Here is a 24,620-nt window from a genome sequence, read left to right as displayed (position 1 = left end):
TGTTCCCATTCTACATATGAGACTTCTTCCAGAGGCCAAAGAGTAAGTGCTAGAAGAAGGATTTACATCTCACTTTGTCTGGCTCAACAGCTCAAAATGTGTTTTCTGTATTCCTCATTGCTGTCTATATCACCAGTGAGTCTGGAGAGATCAAGTGCAGACATTTCTAAAAAGAATCACGAAACAGTGGTCTAAGTCCATGTGGAGGTAAGCACAAGCCATAGGGAAACAAAAAAGTGATCTCCAAGCTTAGGGTATCAGGGCTGTGTACCCGAGATGATGTCGACACTTCTTGATGGTTGAGGGGGTATTAGACATAAAGAAACAGGGGAGATATTCCACATTTTGTGCCCATTCAGATTCTTTTAACTCTTCTTGTATTTATGTTCCACATTGTGCTTCCCTAAGGTAGAAACCAGTGCTTGGTTTCCACGTCTCCCTCACTGCTAGATCCCAGGCAACTGAGCACCACGAGCTAGATACTCCTTCCTGAGGTTTGATGTGATAGAGGCTGTGCATGGAGCCTGTTTCCTGGGAAGGAAATAGAGCATGCTCGGGGGGGGGGGGGGGCACCCCATGCTCAGAGATGGTACCAACAGAAGTTCCTTGCTCAGTGTCCTTGCTTCTTATATACGTGTCCACTGTAAGCTGGACGTGGCTTGGGGGCAGATCAGTGACATGATTTTGATATTGTTCTTGCCTGCTTTGCCTTCAGCCAGAGGTTCTGTCTTTCCCAGAGATTCTGTGAACTGTCCAGTATCTGTTAATGAACATACTTGCTGCTTAACTGAGCTTGAGTGCGCTCTGTTGGTTATAGCTTGGACCGCTATCTGAGGCAGGGGCATTGCAGGGAGAGGTAATAATCAGCAAACTTAGAAGGGGATGAACATGAAACGCTTGGAAAACTGTAGCTGTGAGCAGTAATTAGGTGTTATTGGAGTGGAAAGTGAGAGAAGCTACTGGAAATATTGACAGGTATCCTATAACACACTCTGAGTTATTTTAATCAGGAGGGTGACAGCATCAGAAGTGTGGTTTAGGAAAATCACACTCGCAGCCCTGTGCAGAATGGATTAGAAGGAGATACCAGTGCGACAGGAAGAAAGGGGACCTATCAGGAGACCCCTGTGGGGACAACAGTGAGAAATCCCGAGTCTCTGAAATGTTGGTCTAGTATAGAGGAAGGGCACAGGATGCAGTAGGAAGGCATTTAGGAGATAAAAGATATTTAAGATGTTGATTTGCTGGATGTGAGAATGATGCAGAATGGGCCTTCTAGAATGACACCCACTCTTTAATTTGTAAGATTAGGTAGATGATAGTGCCCCTCACTGAGACAGGGAATTTAAGAGGAGGTAGGGATGTAGAGTAGAAGATGAGGAATTGGCCATGTTTCCACTGAGAAGTCAAAAAGAAATGACCCATATGAAATTGGGTAGGTGGGACTGGAGTGAAAAATAAAGATTTCTGAGTGAACAGTGCATGGGTGGTTGGAAACATCTTGACAGTGGTCCGATCAACCATGTGGATTATGTGCCGTGAGACGAGAAAAGAGGCAGAGGATACAACCCTGGGTAGTATCAGCAATTTGGTTGGAGGAAATGGGGAACATAAAACATATGGAGAAAGAATAAACAGAGAATTAGGGGGGAAACTAAAGAATGAAGAGATCAGTTGGTTCAGTTCCCCATTAAAAATGTCCAGTTAACATGGCCACATGAGGTTTATTGGTGACCTTGGGACGGTCATTTTGGTGAAGTGATGGAACCAAATACAGGAGTTAAATATGGGGTGAAAGGTCTCTCTTTTCAGTGGCCAGGGTATGAAAGGAAGGAGGGCAGTCAGTCATCACCTGGAGGAAGATGAGCAGGTGGATGATCGCAAGACCGGCTACATGTCTGCTGGTGTGGGTGAGTTTAATCCCACGGGCAGAGACTGATGGGAAGTCAAGCAACTGCGGGGCTGGGGCTTAAATGAAGTATTTCCTTGGTACATCCTTGAAGTCACTCAAGATGTTACTAGAACTTGGGGTGCAGTGCAAGAATGAGCCAAATGCCACAATCGTTGAATGTGGAACGCTGGCCGAGAATTCAGCAGACACAATGGACAATGGATGATCCATTTGACAGCCTGGCGGATGACATATACAACAAAGAAGAGGGGTTTGTATGTTTGGGGGCAGAGGTGTAACTACCAGGGTAGCCATCCCTTTCCCTTCCAGGTTGGTGGTATGTGGAAGGATGACATCAGGGAACTGGACCGTGCCCTGGGGGACAGCTCGAGGATGCTGGGAGTTTCCTTACTTTGTAGTGAGGGCACTAGGGAAAATGACGTCAAGGTTAGGGAGAAAGGGAGGCAGTGGGAAGATGATGGGAGAAGGGTGAGAAGCACAGGGGTGTACTGAAGGGGAATGCGGGACGAGAGAGGGACGATTTCCCTGTGAGACTGTGACCAAGGATGCCGTGGATGGAGGCTTAGTGGGCCAAGCCTCAGAGTTCCCGGGCAGGTCTGAGGCCCAGGATCCAGAAGCCCCCTGCTCTGACGGTGGTGTTGGAAGATTAATGGCGCCTTCAGGCTTTAACTGTGCTTAGATTTACAGACAGAGTGCTGGTGGGAATCATGGCTCTGGGAAAGTCTCAGGCGGATGGATCTTGTCAATTTCAACTCTTTAGAAGTCTGAAAAGCATCAATTTTAGGTGACCGAAGGATTAGGTCAATCTTGAGGAGAAGCCAGCTACGGCCGAAATTGTTCCAAATCCCTCCTTTGCTACAAGATGTTGAGGGCATTCACGTTTACGCTGGGGAACTTGCTCTGAGGAGCTGACACGGGTTTCTGTAGAGGCAATTTCTTTCGAGGGTCTTCTCGCAGTCCTTCATTCATTTAGCCAATCAGGTCATTCAGTCATATACTGAAACTCTGATTGCCTGCCGTGACCATAGACCTATTCTGCTAGAGGAATAAGTCTCTACACAGTTTGTATCCATTGCTAAATATTTAGGAACTTTAAAAGTGTTGGTCCAATGAAAGGACACCGAAAAGGAAGTCACGATAATCGATTTGAGCAGGCTCATGTTGCGTTCAGGATTCCAGGATTCCAAACCTCCTAAGTCACCCCCTCTCGGGCGCCATGACTTAGGCATTATAATTTAATAGAGTATTTATTTATGTATGTCTCGTAGAGGTCTTCTCACACCTACCATCTTCTCCAGATCCAGAAAAAATTGAACAAGACTTCACTCTTTGCCATGCGGAGGGACAAGTCTCAATCTCAATTTCTGCCCATTTCTGTGGGAAGGAGACGTGTTATTAGGGTTATTTCTGGCCTAGCATCAACCCAAATATGGGACTTAGAATTTTCTCCTTGACTCCCTTTAATCTGACCACAAATACCAGCCTGGGGCTCGTAGGAAAATTTGTAAGCAGGTCGTGGGAAGAGGACTTTATCAGACATTCATTACATACCCAACAGTGGAAAATCATTTGTCAAACAGCCCCGTTCTCCTGAGTTCTTTGGACCACCCAGGGCTGTGCCGCTGGACTTTCGCCAGCTTTCTGCTATCTTAATGTCTCCTTTGCCTTATCTTTTATTTTGCCTCATCCCCCTGCCTGCCCACCACTCCCTCCGAAGACAATACAATCAAAGCAAGATAAATAAACAGGTTATTCTATTTCATGGGAAATAATTTAGTTTCCTGTTTTTCTGGTTTTTTTTTGAGGTATAATTTCCAAATTTCATCTTTTGCTCTTTCTAATGGATCAACATCTCTTCATAAAGAAGGACAGTCCTCTTTTGACAAGACTCCTGGTATTAGCTGTTAGGAACTCTGTAAGCATGCCACCTGTCACACATGCATTGGGTCCGACAAATGCTAAGCACGGCAGCCTGGCGCGCCGTCTGACATTAAAAGCTGCTTACGAACGTGCTTGAGAAGGCACACTTTTCATGCAGCCTCAGGCTAAGAAGACAAATGAATCCACACCATTCTGATTTGTCTCTTCAGAAACTCCCCCGATGTCACTTTCATTTAAAGCTTATTTCTAGCTGCACTTCATCGGTGTTGAAAAATGGGATATTCTGTTTTCTGGGGAAATTAGTAGAGCATGTTTTTTTCATGGATACTGACGTAATATCTGAAGTTGTGTTTATGCATTGACAAATATGTATTTTATACCCACCATGTGCTATGCCCTGGGGGAATGGATAAATGAGTTGACAGCAGGTGTGGACACCAGGGCGCAGCATGGAACAGGCCCAAAGCTAGCCCCGGAAGGGGGGTGGGGGCGGTTGGCATTTTTAATTAGTAGCTATTGAATTGAGTGTAACAAAGGGGTTCTCCTAAGGGTCCTTTACAGCTTTCAAATGTGGTCATTGTATACATTTAACCAGCTGATGTAACTTCAAAAGTGGTTTTGCCTGATATATTCAGGAAATTCTGCACTAGATGGTCATCTTGCCTGCTTGATAATTGAGTTCTTTATGGAACTAAATGTTTTTTTAACTTAAATTAAACATAAATGTTTTAAAATCACATTACCTAGCTTTATAGCATTTCCTCAGATTGGAGACCAGATAGGGTATCCCTTTGTACCGATGGCAGATTTAACATTTTGGTTTTGGCAGAATTATTCCATGAGAAATATAGAAACTTAACTATATGATACTATTACTAGCACAGAAAGAAAACACAACACAAAAGGAAGAAATTAAACTATGAGAAATATGACTTTTTACCTTCTCATCACTTATCCACTCCGAGACTTAAATGAAAGAGATCTTTAGAAGAATGGGTAAAAACAAAGCCAGGACCCTGGTTTGGGTTATTTCATTACCTTAAGACAATTTCTCTAGCTAAACAAATCATTCCACAGCTAGGTACAATTACATGGAATAACGTCTCCTCTGATCAGAAGATTTGTCAGGTCATCTTGTTTTGTTTTTTAGCCACACTTCTTCTGGGGAGATGGACAACATCATGAAATCAGCCATCCTTCAGCCTTTTCCTTTTTTTCTTTTAGTGGGGGGGAGGGGTGGAGGGAGAGGGAGGGAGAGCATCAAGCAGACTCCACGCCCAGCACAGAGCCTGATGTGGGGCTCAATCTCACGACCCTGACATCACGACCTGAGCCGAAATCAAGAGTCGGTCGCCCAACCAACCGAGCCACCCAGGTGCCCCCAGCCTTCGTTCTGACCTGCTATTTACTTAACACACACGCTAGGGACTGTTAATGAGGAAAGATACTGTCTTTCTGCTTCCACTTAATTAAATTCATTCGATTCAATTCATTCATTCATTCAACAAATATTTATTAAGCACCTACAATATGCCAGGCACTGTGCTGGATGCTGGGGATACAACTGTGAACGAGAGAGACACATCCCTGCCCTCAAGGAGCTTACAGTCTGACGCTATACAGACAAATACACAGGCAAGTACAATGCGGTACGTGGCAAATGCCGTGATGGGGAGAAAACATGAAAAGGGCCTCTCACTCGGTCTCGGGGGCAGCGGGCCGGCGGGTTGGCATGGGAACCTTACTAGGGCAGGTATGGTTCGATTTGGTACCGAAGGATGAGCCCAAGTTAGTCAGGGAAAAGAGACAGGAGAAAATGACAGCCCAAGGAAAGAGGAAACGCCGTGTCCCGTGTGCGACTGTGGAGGTGTGCGGGCGGGTGGGGGAGGCTGGGTCCGGGACAGACGTCACGGGAGGGAGAAGTAGGGACCCGGTCATGGAGCGACCCATCTGCTCTGCTTCAGAGCTCGGGCCTTTTCCTGAGGGGCCTGTGTGTGTGAGCGTGTCACGGGACCTGCACTTTTAGGGGTGGCTCTTTAGTGTAGTGCAGAGATCGCGGCGGGGGATGGAAATCTCCAGAGGGAAGCAAGCTGGTGGGTCCTTCACCTTCTCCAGCTTTGTCTTCCGGGGTGTGGCAGGCCCGCCTCCGACAGTCTCCGGACACGTACCGCGCCGGACCCTGGCTCGCCCCGAAGGCGCTCCGCGGCTTCTCCACCTGTGGAAACGGGACTCGTCCTTCAAGGCCACGCTTCCCAAATCACCCTAACTTGTGCTTTCTGCCGGGATCGCTACACAGTGTGACGGCTAGCGGCACACCCTAGTACTCGTTTATTATTTCAAAGGATCCAAACCTTCCTTTGAACCACGTGAATTTAATCCACACATAACAGAAGGTGGGTTTGGGAAATAAACACGGGTATAATTTTCTTCACCATTTCCAGTTGAAAAAACAAGGACAAATTCTTTTTTTTTTTGGTCTACCACAAATTACTGTTCGTGCCTTCAAGTGATTTAAATGGAACAAGGGGAATGGGGGCGGGGAGAAACCCAAGAGACACATTATTTTATGCAGCAAAACACAGTCAAGTAAAATTTCAACACGCGATTACAGGGTATGTTGCCGTTAATGACAACGGATCGTTCCCCAATTCAAACACGCCATCTGTGACAATTTCACCTGCTCACAAGGCAAACACCTGTAAAAGTGGGTAAGCTTATTACGCAGAAATAATAAGAGCTAGCTACATGTTCCAATATGGCCCACACTTGACTTCTATAATCCCTCCCACATAGTCTTATAATTTCTCAAATAACTTTTATTAATGATAAAAACAAACTTTAAGCTCTGTAGATATTGTAAGAATGTCCGCTGTTTTATTCTTTTGGTGGGTACAAAAACCACAATTTTGTACACAGAACAAGGTTATAAATAAGATCGATACCATGAGTGACCCGTAGTCTCTTTCGATTCTACATCGCAGACTGAGGACTTCACGGTAACGCTGTCTTTGTTTGTGTTTGTGTTCCGGGTAGTGAGACAAACGCGATCTGGGGACACCGACTATGTGACAGAGCGGAGGTTACTGCAACAAGGAGATGACCAACGACTTTTATAAAAAAAAAAAAGTCTCTAAAGTTTATTACAGTGATGGAATTTATATCAATTATTGCAATGCATTGTTCCCTAAGATGGTTAGAAAAAAGAATTGTGTTGTCCTCTACTGAATTCACATCAGTTAAAAAGCAAGCATGTTTCAGTATTTGTTTTCTCCAAAGTAAGTGTAAATACTTCCTTTAAATTTTTTCACAGAATTTACATGAGTGTTGATTATTCTCCGATCACAGTTTCGTGCTGTGTCTTCTCGGCTGGAGAGTCTCCCACGGACCACGCGGGTGTTCTGGAGACGCACGTTAGCATGTTCACTGACTTCTCTCACTAGTTTATCCCTTGCGGTGAAGACAGGCCTTTCCGAGCAAGAACTTCACAGTCTGATGCGCTAACTCGCAAGTCTGATTAGTTTTTAAGTCCACTCGAGTGAAATTTGTTGCTGTTAATACGCCCATCCCAGCTCCCCCCCCCCCACCCTCCCGCTCCCCGAAAAAACCTAAATTGTGAGTTTTCCTGATAGAAAATCTGAGTTTGGGTTTCCGAGCTGAGCTCATGCACGCGTTGCCGCTGCGGACCGGGGAGCGTCAGGAGGCACTGCCCGCTCTGGCCAGAGGCCTGGTCCAGGGCACCTGCTCGGCGCGCCCCGGGCCGCGCTCCCGTCGGTCACCAACACAGTTTGATTAAGGCACTCAATTATGTTTTTGGTTTTTATGGTAGGTCCGATGCAATGACAGCCAATCCTGAACTTTGTCTAATTGTAGTTCCCGTGTGTACAGCCTTGGGGCAGTCGGGCGTCAAAACGCGGCCGTTCTCACCTACACTCCCAGTGATGGATAATCTGGCTTTGTTTCTTATGGCTTCAGAAAAGGTCAGCTGGGTGCATGGAAAGGAAACAGAAAGAGTGTGGACTGTTACAATGTTTCTGCTTCTGCGACAAAAGGCGACACAACAAACACCAAGATATCAATAATTAGACATCTGCATTTTTTCCAATATTCTTTTGGTCATGTGAAAACTGCGCATTATGGGAAAGAAAAGCTCAACTATAGCAAAGAATAAATCGGACTGGAGTTTGTGGTCCTACCTGTTTCAGAACTAATTTGGAAATCGTCACACTAGGTTTTGTTTGGCAAGTCTGGGCGGGACACAGCCTTCACCTTGTGGTCCTCTACACCCTGGTACTTCTGGGACAGCTTAAAATTCTCCTCTAGGTGGACATTTTTAATTGAGCCTCTTGCTCTTGCCAGTAAATGTCTTCACAATGCGGGCGTTATCCTCAAAACTGTGATGAGTTGTCTAAACAAACCGCGGACTATTCACGACAGATCTTCCAGCCTTCGGAACACAGATCTATCCACAGACACCTTCACTCATTCACACCAGGGGTAGACATGACCCAGAACACCACAGTTAGTGACAGGCCTACTCTGGAAGCTGACTGATATTTTCGGAGGGGGGGGGGTGCACTGAAAGGGAATATGTTTCAATTCCTCACTGCTGGGGAACCTCCCAGACTGAGATGTTATGGGGTCAGGTCTCCGAAATCCTCATTAAACTCCTGTTCTCTGTCAGGTTAGGTCAGGAGCAGATAACAGTATTACACAGAAGAGAGACAGGCAGTGTTTTTATGTAAATCTAATTACTGCTGGTTCATTTGCCTTCACATTTTTTTCTAGTAACTGAATTTTAATGTTAACTCAAGAGGAAAATAAGGCAAATGAGATATTGCCTAAGTCTGTTATGGCATAGATCATTTATTTCTCAAATGATATATAACTCAAAATATATCTTAATTCCCTGTGGCGAATTTAAGTTTACCTAATTCTTTAGGAATTCCATCCCTATATTTATTCTGCTCTGGAACTTAGGTATTAAGAGTCACTCTATATTAAATAATGAAATTAGTGATAGGAGTAGAAAATGGTATAATGTAAAGGTTTAGAGATCAGATACCCTGATAAAGTCAAACTGCTAGTTAATGACTTATCTATGATAAAAACCAAGGTCATTATCATAGTTTTTCCTTAGCGAATAGTCTCAAAAAAATTACAAATCAGGATGCAATCTCTACAGAACTACTCATCACTAAATTAAATGAACCAGGACCAAAGTTTGAATTTGTTTCCTCAGATTCACTTTCAACATTGAATATTAAGTAAAATAGATAATTATTTTTTAAAACCTACTGGGTTTAGTTTTTTTTTTTTGAAGAAATATAATTAATAAAAGCACTGTAATTTTTGGAAGGGATTTTTTCCAGAAGGCTCTTGCTATAAAATTTATTTGTGTTTCCTTTCTTTTCTTGATTGCCTTTGCGAAGGAAAATACCCCAAACAGGAACCATGTGCTCTCAAGTAATCTTTCCTTCCCTGTAGATGAATGCAACTGAGTGTAATAGTGAATAAATCTTTGACAGCTCCTATTTTCTCTTTAAATCTTAGCATTCTTCGTTCTTAGCTTATTATTTCTTATACTTGTATCTCCTGCTTCTTCCCTAAAATGTCATTTCTATTCAGCTTTGCAGTGAATCCACTGAGGCTGCTCAAATTCTTATAAACTTACACGTGGTCTGGGTCTGTTTAGATTGTTGAGGCTAAAGGCTATGACCTTAACTATACGTGTTCTCGTGAGGGGTAATCATTTTTAGAGTAAATATTCTCTATATTGAAGGTTTGAGGTTTTGTTTTTGGCATTCTAGGACAATATTATTTAGATTATCAAAAACTTCGGTAACTGTGGCCAACAGAGTTTTTGAAAGGAAAAAGCCATCTCACATGAGAGTACAATAACAGTTGTCAAGTCTTCTTACGTGCAAATCATTTCATTTACCCTGAATGCCATTAAGTCTTTTTCAAAGTCATGGATAGGAATGCTTTGTATTCTATTTGAAATTTATGGTCTTAGAAGTTTAACCCCAACTGTAGAGGCAATTCATGTGATACGTTGTAATGCCAGGTTCTGACTCCAAAAACATTATTACATGTAAACTGTATGTACATAACCTGGGAATTTATATCTCTTTAGCAACTTCCCAGATTTTGGTAATGAACTGGCATCCATGAGTGTTTGTTTCTAGAATTTTCTAATGTTCTTTTTTTCTTTGAAACCTTACCCTTGGACCTTGCTGATGGTTGGAATGCTTTTGCTTTGCCAAAGAAAAATCAGTTTTAATGACTTGTAAGAAAAAACAAAAACAAAAAAACAAAAAAAAGAAAAACCAAACCAAAACAAAAAAGCCCCCCCTTTTTTTAAGACATAAAATTCATTCCAGAATAAAATCCAAATAATTAACTCTGAAAACCTGTCACGTATTGTTTTTCTCAATTTGAGAAAATCTCTTCTCAACTGTATAATTATTAAGGTAACAGCATTTGTATAATGGTCAAGAGACCTTGAAAGTTTCCTTGTTGGTTGTTTTGCTATCAGAAGACATGCTCAAAACATTCTGATCTGAGTGAACTGGAGGGTCTTGTTCTTAATTCTCTTACACAAAATTGGGAAAGAACCATGTGGGGCTTATCTATGTATAGTTACACTCAGTAATCCATTGATTTCTAGATTATGGATAGAAGCAACTAGATCTTTGTAAAAGGGAATGACTTTTGTTCTTTAAGACATTAACAAAGTGTTTCGATAGCTTTTATAACTACAAATATCAAAAACAAGCATTATTTACCTGGCATAACCTCAGATGTACATCTTATGAAAATTATATTGCGTTTTTGACTCTCGGGTACATCAAGCACTGAATGTCTCTTGTGGGTTCAAAGCCTCATTTATCATTGTCAATCAGAGTGAGCAGCCCATTCAGTTGACTGTTATATATAATTTTAGAAAATGGGTCTTAGAGACCTGATTTTAGGAAAAGCAGTAACAAATGCTTTCAGATCTTATTTTAAAACCACTTTCTATCATTTGAGGAATAAAAGTAGTGGATACTTAGATTCTTAAAAAATTATCTCCATTTCCTACATTTCACTGAATATTTACAATGTTTTATTGTGACACAGTGGGAGGATGTGAGTAAGTGGGGCTGCTCTGGCCCACTTAAAAACAATTGAAATGGAAAAAAAGAAGGCCATAATAATTCACTGCAATTTTTATCTTTTCCTGTGTCCCCCTGGAGAACACATGCATTGCTGACATCTTTGATGGGGAAACTGCTGTCTTGCCTAAAATGCATATCCACCTTAGTGATGCTGTGAGGGTGAAAGTTGAAATTCATCTAAATAAATATGAATTAGAGTCAATATTCTGACAATCACTCCTACCTAAAGGTCTGGCTCAAGGTACTGTCAGATGAGCAAACAGCAGGGTTTGGTTCTTAAAAAAAATACAGAATGATGGTTAATGTGAAACAGAAGAGGAGCTAAAATTCTCCGAGCCTTTACTATGTGCTTGGAGTTGGTTCTCAAAAAATACATGATCATATCAAAATAGGCAACCGTCTAAGCTTTGATCGCTTGAAATGGTTTTATGATTTTGTGAGTTCTCCTAAAATTGGATTGTTCCAAGTAGATTAGCCTACTACATGGACAAGGAAACCCAGAACTAATTTCCTTTTTCTCCCAAATTTCGAGTAGGATATACTGTTCAGATCATTTTGCAGAGCAATCCTGGGGGTTTGATTTTGTCTTTCTGACCCTTTCAATGCAGATATCTATTGGCAACATAAAGTTTCGAACAGTGCATCCGCAGCCAAAGAAAACCGAACCACTTTGCACTGAAGTTTTTCAAAAATATAAAAGCTCTAATGAGAAGCAAGCAACGTCACCACTGGACAGACAGGTCACAACACTGCAATTACAGGATGCATCACCCACTCACTGTAGTAAGCCCTAAGTCCTACCCCTAAATTTTAATACTTTCGGTTCCATATACGTTGTAACCTTCTCTATAGGTTGCTAAATTCTGGGTATTCTGCGAGGAAGTTGGGTTAAAAGTCTGTGCACTCTTTGCCACCTTCATTCTCTTCGCCTCTGCCCTGGACTTGTAACAGAACTCTATCAAAGCCACCAGCATTGCCAAGCCCAGGCCGCCGACCAGAATGTAGAAGACGCCTGCCACGTTGCTCAGGCTCAAGGCGCTCGTCTTGTCCTGGGGGAGATAAAGGCATTTCAGTCAACTGCGGAAACGTCACATCCCAAGGCAAAAGAACACATGAAATCCAAAGAGCCAATTAAAGCAAATGCTTAATGTAACCTGAAATTATTTACATGTATAAATCACTGATGGAGGTTTATGGATTTAAGCATAAAGCTTACAACTCTCAGGAGAAGTGAAATTATGATGATTACCAATAAAACTGTGTGTAATTACATTCAATAAAATTTGTAACATTTTATTATTAAATATGCAGCGAAAACCACTGTACCTAGCCATATAAAAATGTTTATATATTTACACAGGGTGGCAGAAGTGGGCTTATTATTTAAGTTTGAAAAGGGCATATTTAAAACCCAATTACACGGGAAGGGGATGTCTTTTGGTTTTCCTGCTATTCCATATACTTTTAATGTTTGAAATTTCTCTTGTATAAATCTCACTTCACATTTCCTACTTAAGGAACTAAGTTTCGTTGTTGGTTTTTTTTGTTTGTTTTTTTAGCTAACAGTTTCACATTTTCTTCACTGTTGCTTTACCAAATATATGTAAATAATGTGCTAGGGTACACATTATTTGTTCTTTCAGTCATAGGTGTATGGGAGATCTTCTAGAAAGTGTCACTTTTACATATTATATACTATTTAGGAATAATTATGTGTGCATCGCATTTAGGTAACTTTTAAAAAATAACTTAAAAATATACAAATTACCATGGTTAATTGAGACATAAATTATTTTCATATGGACAAATTTATGACTATTTTTACTGATTTAAAAATAAGATTCCACTCCCAGTTAAAAATACTTAATCAGTTAATAGTTTAGACATATTATTCTCCAGAGCTTTAGCATACATATTATCTCATAATAAATTTGGAAATAGTCAAGCATATGATTGAAAAATACTATCTTTGTAACAAGATTTCAGAATTTTTTCATAAATTGGAAATACGTATATCACATAACATGATTTGAGAGAGTATTTTGGATAGACTCCCTGTAGGATGCCCTGTGGCCATCATCTTCCCAGCTGTAGGTTTTGGGCAAAATGTGATCCAGCCACTTAGTTTTATTAGCAGAGTACTGAATTCAAAAGATGTACTATGTACACTGTCCAATTAGCCATGACATTAGCTGATGGGGCCAAAATTTAGGGTCACTTCATTTTTAAAATCATCGCTCATTAAATATTTATGCTTCTCTGGCTTGACATAGGGATTTGAGATAAGTATTTCATTATTTGGCCAAGCTTGTCTCATTCCACTCTGGTTCAAAGGCAGGAAAAAACTGATTAAAACGGAGGGATAAGCCCAGAAAAGGTATCAAGTGTCTTAGAATAACTAATAATAATAATAATTTGTCCTTAGACGAATGGAGACTCTCCTATTTAAGCTATTTATTTGTTTCATGTCTTAGAATAACTAATATTTTTTTCTTTTAAAGAAGATAAAGAAAAAAATAGAAGATTTCAAGAATCCTCAACTCCTTTCGGGCACTCGGTACATTCTATGAATTTGCACAGGTAATTAGATTCACTGATACATTGTTACATTTTTTCCTTTAGAATGGAAACGTAACTGTTTGTAACCCTTTTTATTTGTACTCAGTGGAATCAGGTCTCTAGATCTCTGCATTGCACCAAGAATTCACAAACGAGAGATCTTAACTTGAGATATTATCCGTAAATGCTGATCTACTAAGAGCATTTCGGTAGAACCGAATCGGAAAGTCCACTGTGTATCTGTCAGCACAAAACTACAACCGGGCCTCTTCAAACTAAAGTGGAATGCTTGGCAACGTAGTGACAAAAGACTGAACTTCTGAATGCCACAGGGTGAATATTTAAGATCCTTCTCTGGATGGCTACCGGACAATTCCCCACTTCTGTTTTGAGAAGGCATCGGCTCCTGAAATAATGGGTTTCGTGGCCTTCACCTCTGAAACAAACGCAACCTTAACCAAGAAGCGCTACTTGCTCTAGTGGTACGTGAGTCTGAGGGTCACAGAAGGACTTTTATTAGTGTATGTGCTTCTGCGGTTAATTTGAGTTGTAACCCAAGCCTGAGCAGTGGGGGCGCGGGCTGCAATTTTCTGAGAAGGCGGGTGAGTGGGTCGGCGCCCTGTGACAACCGCTCGCGGGCCCTGTGAGCACAGGACGAGGCCCCGGAGTGCGACGACTAACCTTGCTTCCGGAGTCCTTGGGTCCACATTCACCTTTATCGTACCACCACTTGTTTTTCAGCTTGTCTAAGACGCCTGCCTCACTGAGTTTCAAAACGGCAAGGTTTACAGGAGTTCTTCACGTGGAAAATAACATAAATAACATTATATATGTTATTTTATGTTATTCAAGTCAAACTACATTAGAATCGCAAGGCAAAGTGACAGAGCAGAGGCCACAGGAGGTGCTAAGTCTCGTGCGGGAGGCCCAGGTGGAGAACCAGACCTACGACTGGGGCCTGCTCCATCGCTTTAGGTAACAGGTGCATACTGCTAGGGAGGATCGTAAATAAAACGTATGCAATTACTGTGAACCCAAAACTATTGGCCTGGGTTCCATTGCTGGAACATTTACGAGGTTCCCAGCACAGTGGTGGAAGTCATTCGAGAGCCACAAGCTCCTTGTGTTCCCCCCACTTTCGAAATGAATGGCAGTGGCTGCAGATGGACAGACTGGTGTGCAGAGAAGCTGGCTCAGACCGGTTTGGGCTCTGCCCTACACTGTGATTCAGTTGGTGGAATTTTACTCTTTGCTATAAAAGTATGTCTACACTGACTCCTTACCCGCGCTCATCCAGGACTAACTGGAAGAGAAGGAGGGTGTGGGAGTTACTGACAAAGGGTCCAGGAAGGCCCTTAGGAGACAGATATGTGAATCATGAGAGGATAAGCCCATGCTGACACTCTCCTTCTGAATTGCGGTATTTAACCCGAATAATAGCACTATCTACCTATCTCGAGTCTATCACATTAATATGCTGTGCATACAAAGGGAAGTGACTCTAATGTACTCCACGGACGCTTCCCAGCAGGTACATGACAGGCTCGGGGGAACCGAGATTTTTAGGAACAAACTCCCGTCCTATAAAATCCCACTTTTCTTTTCTACCATATTTGAGTCCTTCAGTACTCGATGTTATATAAGGAGTCTCAAGGAGGAAAAGGCCAGTCATCACTCAGTCTCAATGTGCCAAGGAATTGAAGAACTCCCCTGGTTTTCATTCCCGCGTTAACACCTCTGTGCGTATGAGAGTCCGAGAGGATGGGTAGGGAGCAGTAAGCCCTGACATCTCTTGTTGTTACTGTTTCCGTGCTTGGTTGGTTTCTGTTTCTTTTTGCTTTCACAAATATTCGGAGAGAGACTCATTGAATTTCTCTTGACATTTCTAAGCTGCCACGATCATTTTGTCTGGCTCTCTCTCCCAACACCTCATTTCTTCTAGGAAATACTGAGTGCATTTGGAGAGACACAGCAGGCATTGATTTGACTGCCAGGGGATTAATTCCATAAACTTATCTGCACGTCTAGGCAATCTAGTAATAATAACGGCGATAATGCTAGTTAACCCTGACGGAACCCTTCCTAGGTACCAGGAGCTGTTGGAACCATTTTACATGTTTGGATACTATGATCACCTGCATTTTACAAATGAGGAAACCAAGGCACGGAGAAATTAAATCATCTAGCCACACAGCTAGGAAGTAGCTGAATCAGGGTAACAGTGTGACTTCATAGCTTGTGCAATTAAAAACATTCACAACGGAAGACTCGGGAAATGGAGTTTCTGGTTAATTGAGTTTTCTGATTAACCGTTAAGCCAAAACTCTCTCTTTTCTTGTTATGCTGTTGTACCGTTAGTTCTGAAAAGAGTTTCTAAGATATAAGTTTAACTGTTTTCTCAATACGATTTAATTTTTTGTATCTATGTTGTAACGGCTTAACAAGGCTCATTGTTCCATTTAAGAAGTAATATGCATTTGCCACATTCCTAGGAAATTACATCGTGTTTTGGAACAAAGTCTAATAGGAGCATGATTTAACACTTTCTACTAAACACTGAGTTTGGGGATGGAGCAGGATGAAAATTTTGGTAAACTGTGGTGCTTGGTGAATCTGGTCCCAAATGTGGCTTTAACTACCTATACACCCCGACCCCGACTCATGAAGGGATTATTACAAAACCCCACCCCAGGTTGGTGCGTGAGTTGTGGACTGCTTGGGAACAAAAGCAGTATCTCACTCATCTTTGTAAGACAGTATTTACCAGGGTATCTGACTCAGAGTAGGTGCTCTGCAAGGTTGCTGTATTTAAATTATTTTGAACCCAGAGCAAGCTTTTTCGTTGAACTGATACTATAAGAGTTTTGAGGTCCCCAGGCTGCTCACCAAAGCCTTTTCAACACCTGCACAGGTGGATTCTATGAGCCTACACTGTACTTCTTGAATGGGGTGCTCTGGGAGGAGGACTTCATGCTGAAAAGGGAACAAAAAAGCAAGCAGAGTTTCCTTCCAGTTTCTTCTAGAAGGTATGTCCTTAAGGGGCCCCACTTTGCCCTTCTCCCTTCACTTCTCCCCTTGCCTCTGTGGTGCTTCTGCCAGTCACCGCAGGAGCCTGGTTTTAGAGGCCGTGAGTAGATTGGAATTTTGAATTTAAGATATGTATTAGGAGCCAAACTTAATGGTCATCTGGTGGAGTATCAGGCACTGAGCAAGGAATTCATTATTGGGCGATCGCTGGCTTTTGTTTACCACAACTTTTTTTTCTGCTTATGAATCCGTATTTTTGCTAATCGTCCCTTTACTCGTGTGTTGGTTTCTATGGTACAGCGAAGGGGAGGAGACCACTTATGACGTACTTTAAAGTCAGGAATGGGCTACTGTCTTCAAACGGCTAAATTAAAAATGGATATCTTGTGATCTAATACAATTCCTAAAGAAGACACTGTTTGGTAATCACATTTACAGAACGATTTTTATATGAATATCCACATTCGTGAGGGTGCCCGTTTTTATATACCTAGAGGAGAAGAGGGTATAAAACAAACAGAAAAAAATCAATAATTTTATAGATCATTAATGATTACAGGCATTGCCAAAATTTCCAACTAGAACCAGGACTGAATAACTCACTTTAAAAACTGGCATAAAATTCTGTGTATGGTTTGTCCTCAGACTAAACTCTATCAGATTCATCCGAAAGGAAAATGAGTCTGAGACATTGCAATGATATTTTTAAATTGGTTCATTGCCAATTAGTAAATTTTATTACTTTATTCACAAGAATAAGTATGAATTTCTTATGATCATAGAAAAGACCACATTGCACTAATATTATTAAAGAAATAAATTTTCAAAAAAATGGATTTACATCCCCCAAATCCTGCCTTTATTATTTTTAAAGATGCAGGACCCTTTTTTTTACTTCTTTCCTTAAATTTTTACATTTAAGCATGAAGCCTTGGTTGAGGGCGACCGGGTCAGAACGTCATGCTCTTGGGAATGGCTCTCAGGTAAGTGGGGATGCTAATTATTTTGTAGCCATGGGCTGTGACTGGAAGCTACCACAGTGATCATGAGCTCCTTGAGAGAAAATAAAATTCTCTTTTTCCCCACGAATATGGCATGTTGCCTGCTGAAAGGAGAAATTTAATAATTTGCTGCTGAATGGAAGGCTGGAGATGTCCCCCCCGGGGTTATAATCCTGTGAATGGCAGGTGGGTCACCTGTCTCCTCAAGGAACCCATTCATTGGAGGGGGGGAGGTCAAGCTTTCCATGATTTTCTGCCTTCATTCGTGAATCACTACTAGAAAACTGAGTTTTCTCCTATTGAGTCTGTACTGGAAAGTCAGACAACATTAGATTTCAGCATGCTTGGGTTGGGGCCTCTGAATGTGCATATTCCACCCCCTACACGGAACTGGCATCATTTAATTTCTCTCCTGCCTTGGCTTGATTCTCAGCAAAGTCTTAAAAACTAGCTGCTTCTCCAACTTCTCCTTATCTTACCTCTTCTGGGGAAGATCAGGCCCCACGGGAGGGAGTGAGGTAACTCTAAAAGGAAAACCAGTCCCCCGTAGAAGGTACAAAACAAAAATGAAACAGCAACTGCTTCCTGGGGCTTTACTTTGACCTAAGTGAGGTCAGGGCATGTAAAACACTGCCTCTTATTACGAATTCAGAGCAGGGCGTTATTAACGTTTAGACTGTCACCACCTATCTGCTTGGTGGTACATATTATATCAATAAGCGTCCTGCAAGGAATGTTTTTTAGTACGAAAACAACATTTCTGAGGGAAAACAGGACATACTGTGATACCATTTGGGGGGGATATTTTAAGTTGATTTTTATTACATTTTGTTAAGATTTGAAGTAACGTTTTAGAATGTATCACTTTGTAGCTCATGTTTGGTGAAAGTAAGTTACTGCATACCTATGGGAACAATACTCTGACTTGAGAACTACAAGGTTAGATTTGTATATATTTTTGACGACAAATATTTATTTAGTGTCCATTGTGTACCAAACATTCTGTGGGATACAGATTAAAATCCAACTTGGGCTGTCCAACCCCTTAGTGAAATAAACTGAAGTGACTTTTCTAAAATAGATTTTGCCATTGTGCGTACGTTTCTGCTCTGCTTATTTTTCTCTGGAAAGATGTTTTAATGGACACTAAAATAGGAGTTTGTTACTTATTTTTGTGGAAAGTTTTATTTGTTAAGCAGTGTTGTACTTCTCTTATATTGGTGATAAAAATCAACATTCGCAAGCAAAATTTTGCTAATGGACTAGAAAATTTTTGCTTTTCTTTGGTGCTATTAGAGCATGTTTTCTTATATTTCTAATTTGCATGGAAAATAGATTATTAGTGTAAATTTAAATAATTTTCTCCGCATAGAAAAATGTATTTACTTATGTTTTTATGGAAACTCTCAGAATATTCTAGGCAAGTTAGGGTGCCAAAATATAAAAAGAGTTAATACTCAAGTAAACATGTGGCTGGTGTCCTCGAATGGAGGGGTCTTGAAGGGGAACCATCCCAGAGGAACCCCCCCAGGATTCTACCCTCTCTCTGCTCTTTCTCTCCAGAATGATTCTTTTCCAGGACCTGGGGTGGGGGATCAGGGTTGGGTCCCCAGGATTCCATTGTCCCCTGCTTTGCCCTGTCTCTCCCTGGAGAGAATATTCCCTTGGCAAAGTTCATCCTCCTTTTCCTGTGATAGGGCTGGTCATTAAGAGGGGCACAGACAAAGGAGCTGCATCTGAAAGTCTTTTAAGATGGAAAGAGGGGGAAGTTAGCGCCATTGGAAAAGAATGAGGTCAGCCTCCATCCCGATGAGTACTCTCAGAGAACAGAGCATCATTCTGTGGGTTGCGTGGACAAGTAAGGGAATTTATAGCCTAATCAAGAAACTGAAGACAAGCAGTTTTGGGCAATTCTCTAGATTTTAAAAGAAAGACAAGAGTGCATACTTTAAAATTTTCGATATTCTTCCATGCCAGGTGGAAGGTATGAAAGAAAATTCAGTCAGGATGTTCCCACGTCTGGATTGCTTTAGGTCTCTACACAGTGAAGAAGGGTTCTGGTTATTTGTTAATTGTATACATTTTTGATTATTTGTTAATTGTATACATTTTTTTCCCTTTAGAAACTGCTTAGAAAAAAACCCCCACCTTATTCTATGAAGCTGGAAACATGACAGGGATGTAGTGAGCACAGAGCTGAACGGGTCTTGCTTTCGGAGCCGATCATTCTGTGATTTGATCCATTTATGGAAGGCAAAAAATGTCTAGTTCACATGACTATCACTGATTTACTTAACTTGATATGTAACGGAAGCCTGAGGGTTCTGGGTAGAGACATGGCTTTCTGGAAGGTACTCTAAACAGGTCCAGGTGGAGTCAAGTCATTGTTGTTACTTAAAAATGCTATGTAGGTGGTCTCGCCACGCATGGGTGAACCGGAGGGGACAGACTTCCCCTCGGTGTCCGCCCTCCTCACGTCACTAAATTGCTCTTTCAAAAGCTTGGATCCCTTCCTGCTTTCTACAAGGGGGTTGTAGGACTACAGGGTCTGACCCATGACCTCTTTGAAGCCAGGGGGGTGCAGGGACTGTTGTAATGAGGTCTGTTCGCGTGTCCCTCAATTGGTTAATGGTTGCAAATATTTTTGCTTTGACAGTAATTGCATACTTGGGTTTCAAAGGGACTGGACTGGCAATTCCGGGGGTGGCTGGTGGGGGTGGGGTCCAAGCTGCGTCTCCCAGCAGATGCACCTATTACTATACATACTGTTTACCCGCTTTTGGTGACATTGAGGCTGACCTTGGAGTCACCTCCCCCGCTGCCACATTCTCCTTTGTCGTACCACCATTTGTTTTTCAATTTGTCCAAGAGGCCTTGTTCATTCAGTTTTAAAACTGCGAGGTTAACAGCATTTCTTGAAACGATAAAACATATTTGTAAGAAACTGCACAGCTGTTAAGATGTTAGAAGGAATGAGGACTTAAGCTCTTTTATAAGCTTCTCCCAGGCGCTAAATAAACCTCTCATTTTGCGGTCCTGCCGCCCCTTCCACCAGAGTCCAAACCAAAGGCAATAGTGACTAATTTCAAATGGTGTGAAACATGTGGTATTTGGTGCTGCTCACTCTCAGAGCTCATTTACTGTCAAATAAACAGACGCTGTTAACAACCAATGACATGGATTTTTTTTTCTTTTGCAAAACAGCAATAAACTTGCTTTTACGAGTAATTGAGGAAGAATTGTGCCTTGAATTCCTTTGCCTCTAAGAATGTCAACAGCCGAAAAGAGACCCAAACGGAAAATGCGTTTCCAGAAGGAAACAGGGAACGGCATTGCCAGAGTGAAAAAGCAGCCGTTCGTTCATTTTTGTGAACGGATTTCCTGACAACAAAGAGTACGGCTTAATTATGGTTCCCTTTACTGTTTGTGGGAGTTAAGTTTGCTCACTTGTCTGATTTCATTGGTCTCAGAATCTAGGATTGGCAAGTTTGGTTCAGTGTCCCTGCGCTAGAAGTCACAGGATAGTCAAGGAAAGGGGGTGCCAGCCCTCAGGGAAGAGGTCTTATATTTGGAATTTGGTGTTGGTTCTTGAAGGCTTTGGATGCTATTTAGAAACTATGATGGCTCGGCCAATTCCACTGCTGAAGTTAAGTAATTAAACCCCAGGGAACCGTGATGCATGTGATTGGGACTCTGCAGACAAACACCCCAGATCCGATTGCCTCCATCTGTATCTCTACCGGAGAATAAGGGAGCAGATTCTAATGAATGTCTAAAAGGATTCAAGATGTGTCATGGGCTTTTGCCTGCCAGGTATTTGGTTTCTTACTTGCTTTCAAGTTAGTTTTTAAATGAGCTGTTATCTCTTTCAAGAGGTCTTCCCAGCATTTCATGAAATCTCTGTTAGAGAGAGAGTGGCTTCTATACCAAGAATTTGGGCTACGCACCTTGATGAATACTGAGTTTGGTGGTTATTTAATGCAAATGAGTTATAAATAAAATAACCCCATATTAATGAATAGCGCTTGAAAACTGATTTGCAAGTGAAATAGTTGTCGACTAGTAAAAAGTGTTCCATATTTCACCACCAATCAGCCTACTGAAGTGTTTTTCTTAAAATGTGTTTATCATATTTCACGTAAACAATGTTCATTTTCCAGTGTTGTGATAGTCTGATCCACTTGGAGAATAAACATGCCCCACGAGTAAAACATACACTTTGAGAGTATTAACTCGAGAGTTAGACAGCCATTTACGAAATGCTAATTAAATAATCAGCTGCTCCCACCTTCCCAAGTGCCACATCAGTGCCCTAAAATAATGAATATACTTCCCAAAGTGAACAATATCAGGTGGTTGGTTTAATCAGCAAAAGGACCAGACTGAAATGCAAGAATGCATGAATATTCAGTGAAGAGAGACCTATTAAAAAAAGAATGCTATTGGGAGAAAGTTGTTTTAATTTATTTTGTGTCCACAACAAACTAAATTTGTCTTTCAATGATTTAAACCGAACTAGTAAAATTTTTTATTTTGGAGAAAATTATTTTTATACTCTATTTTAGCCTGAAACATTCATAGTAGATCTGTTTTAATGAGGTGGCATCCCAATAATTTTATGTGTTGGTTTAGACCATTCCTTTGATAAAACTGAGATCATTTCATGAGAGGGTTATTTAACAGGGTTATTAGCCATATCCAAAGACAGTTCCACAGCACAGGAGAAAACAAAAAGCAAAATAAAGGAATGGATAAGGAAAAAAAGCTTCACGTTGAGAAAACTGTTTGGAATAAAGCTTTCTACAAAATTATTCGAAGACATTGTCTTTCTAAGACCATCTAATAGGCCATGTAAAAACAGTTTAGTTTCACACTGCTATCCGATGTGTGTGTGTGTACATCAATATTTGGTTCATATGATACACTTGACCAGTAGGTAAGTCACTGCCCAGGTCACAGTTAATCCACGTTTTCCTTCCAGAAACACATGGCCCCTTGATAAAGTCCCCCAATACTATTATACGCATGTTTATTTTTCTCTTATGATGCATGGAAGGCACCTTGTAATTAATATTCAGAAAGAGTCTTCAGGTACTCAAGATTTCTCTGCATGTGAAAACTGCCTGTTTTCTACAACTCTCTGACTACAGATGTCATTTCTGTACATAATCAAGTCTAGCAGCCTCTGTAGATTGCCATTTCAACTGCAGCATAAGCCACATTTGAACATCTGTCCTATTTTGTGAAACACGTTACTTTTACATGTTATTAATTGTAAGAATCATCAAGTGACTTAAGAAAATACATAAAGTTACTTCACTCATTTTGCTGGAATAGATTTAAAAAATATATATATATTTTTTACCTAGCCAAGAGAAAAAGGAACCCTGAAGGAGGAATTGGAAGCAAGCTTAGGGAAGTCGCGAGCAGTGGGGGGTAAACAAGGGACTTGGGAAGCAGACCTTCCCTCCGGCACGTTTTATTGTTGCTTTGAATCCCCTTCGTACACTTCAGACAGAGATTTCAGAGTCAATGTCAGAAACGCAGATTAACGATCCCGGATATTCTGGTTCTGAAGCAGTGGTCGGCCAAGAAGATGAGCCATAGAAGAAAAACGTGCACCATTCCTTACACTGATTGTTCCCTTTATTCTATAAAAGGCAGCTTTTACAGACAAAATCAACCAAGTGGATTGTTTTCGTTTCAAAATGGAAGAGGAGAGGAAGAAAGAGTCAGTGACCACACTCCTGCTGGGTGTGTGTAGACCACAATTAAGAGCCCAGGTGTGTTGACAATGACCTTTAGTAGGACTCAGTTAACTTCCTTCCTGCCTTTGCTGCTGTGCCTTCAGGGAATTCTAGGTAAGAAAAACCCTTCTCCAAGTAGGCATTTTAATAATAGTGAGATGGTGGGGCACTTGATGCGGGGTGGAAGGAAAATGCTCCTCGAGTCAAATTCCAGGACCTCAAGAAAACTGCCCAAGGTTTTTATTCCTGAAATTTCCTTCAATTGAGTTTGAGATTATGAAAATCTCTACCTCATTGCACTAGCTTCTGGGACCCATTTTTGTTAATGAGACTCTTGTTGAAAGACCACATACAACAGAAGCTTGAGAACGGGAATTAAGACCTGAACTTCTCCCATTTATTGATACTGGGTGAATTCTTCGAGTGTGGAGATTTTCTTGTTCAAAGCATCTTAACTCAGGCTAAGATACCCATCTCTTACCTTCCACACTTTCATAAATAATTTATCATTCAATTCTATATGTTTGGGTATGCTTTTATGCTTAATTTATGCCTTACTCATTATATTTACTTCTGGACCATATTACTTGTAATGTAATTCTTCTGTTGGTGAGGTTTTAAAATGTACATCTGACAAAATATCTACCTAATAGGAACATTTTTAAAGTTTAAATTTAGTCAAGTATTTTTATGGTTTCCTGGATTTAAGAATATTATTATAAAGGACTGATATACTAGCCCCTAGACTTAGTCAACATTTGCACACAGGATATTTAGGGTGTATGTAGTTTGTAGAACAAATATTTTGTAAAATCATATTTAGTCTGATTAAAACAAACTCAATTCCATTTTACTTAATAGGATGAATATTTCATTGTTGGTGGTGATGGTGCTGTTTATTCTAACGTACGGTGAGATTTTTGCTACTGCTTTAGTGTCCTTATGGGAAAGGATCCATTAGTTATATACACATGAGAAAGTCTCATCACTCTTAGGCCTGTGCTCTCTTAATGGGAGTCCTCTCTTCATACTAAACTCTCTCCCTCCCTCTCTCTCTATATAAAGATTTTATTTTTAAGTAATCTCTGCACCCAATGTGAGGCTCGAACTTATAACCCTGAGATCAACAGTCAGAAGCTCTACAGACTGAGCCAGCCAGGCGCCCCTAAACTCTATAAAATTTAAATATCATGAGATTCAAATGTCCAGAATATTTACCAGAATGATGCTAGAAAATTTTTTTCATAGTCCCCAATAAATCTTAGTATGTTTTTTATTTTTATTTTTTTATTTTATTTTTTTTAAAGATTTTATTTATTTATTTGAAAGAGAGAGA

The 24,620-nt window shown here is 41.0% G+C and overlaps 1 protein-coding gene across 9 annotated transcripts in view; it reads right to left on the bottom strand.

Annotated features, from left to right (window-relative positions):
* Positions 1–5,318: 5,318 nt before the first annotated feature.
* The window catches only part of GRIA4 (glutamate ionotropic receptor AMPA type subunit 4), a 372,192-nt gene continuing 352,890 nt past the window's right edge, over positions 5,319–24,620 (bottom strand). For 4 of the 9 annotated variants that reach the window (XM_027578964.2, XM_027578960.2, XM_027578963.2 and 1 more), the window contains 3 exons: positions 14,191–14,305; positions 11,865–11,999; positions 5,319–7,775 (listed from right to left, as the gene is read on the bottom strand). In XM_027578964.2, coding sequence (XP_027434765.1) covers positions 7,611–7,775; positions 11,865–11,999; positions 14,191–14,305 — 415 coding nt within the window. In that variant the 3' untranslated portion in view covers positions 5,319–7,610. Of the gene's footprint in view, positions 7,776–11,173; positions 11,226–11,751; positions 12,000–14,190; positions 14,306–20,336; positions 20,452–24,620 lie in introns of those variants that run through there. The other 5 variants (XM_027578967.1, XM_027578962.2, XM_027578966.1 and 2 more) reach the window with 5 other exon arrangements.

The sequence above is a fragment of the Zalophus californianus genome, chromosome 11 (assembly GCF_009762305.2).
Source record: "Zalophus californianus isolate mZalCal1 chromosome 11, mZalCal1.pri.v2, whole genome shotgun sequence".
Lineage (NCBI taxonomy): Eukaryota > Metazoa > Chordata > Mammalia > Carnivora > Otariidae > Zalophus > Zalophus californianus.
The sequence above is the reverse complement of the archived record's forward strand: the minus strand, read 5'-3'. Positions and strand labels throughout refer to the sequence as shown.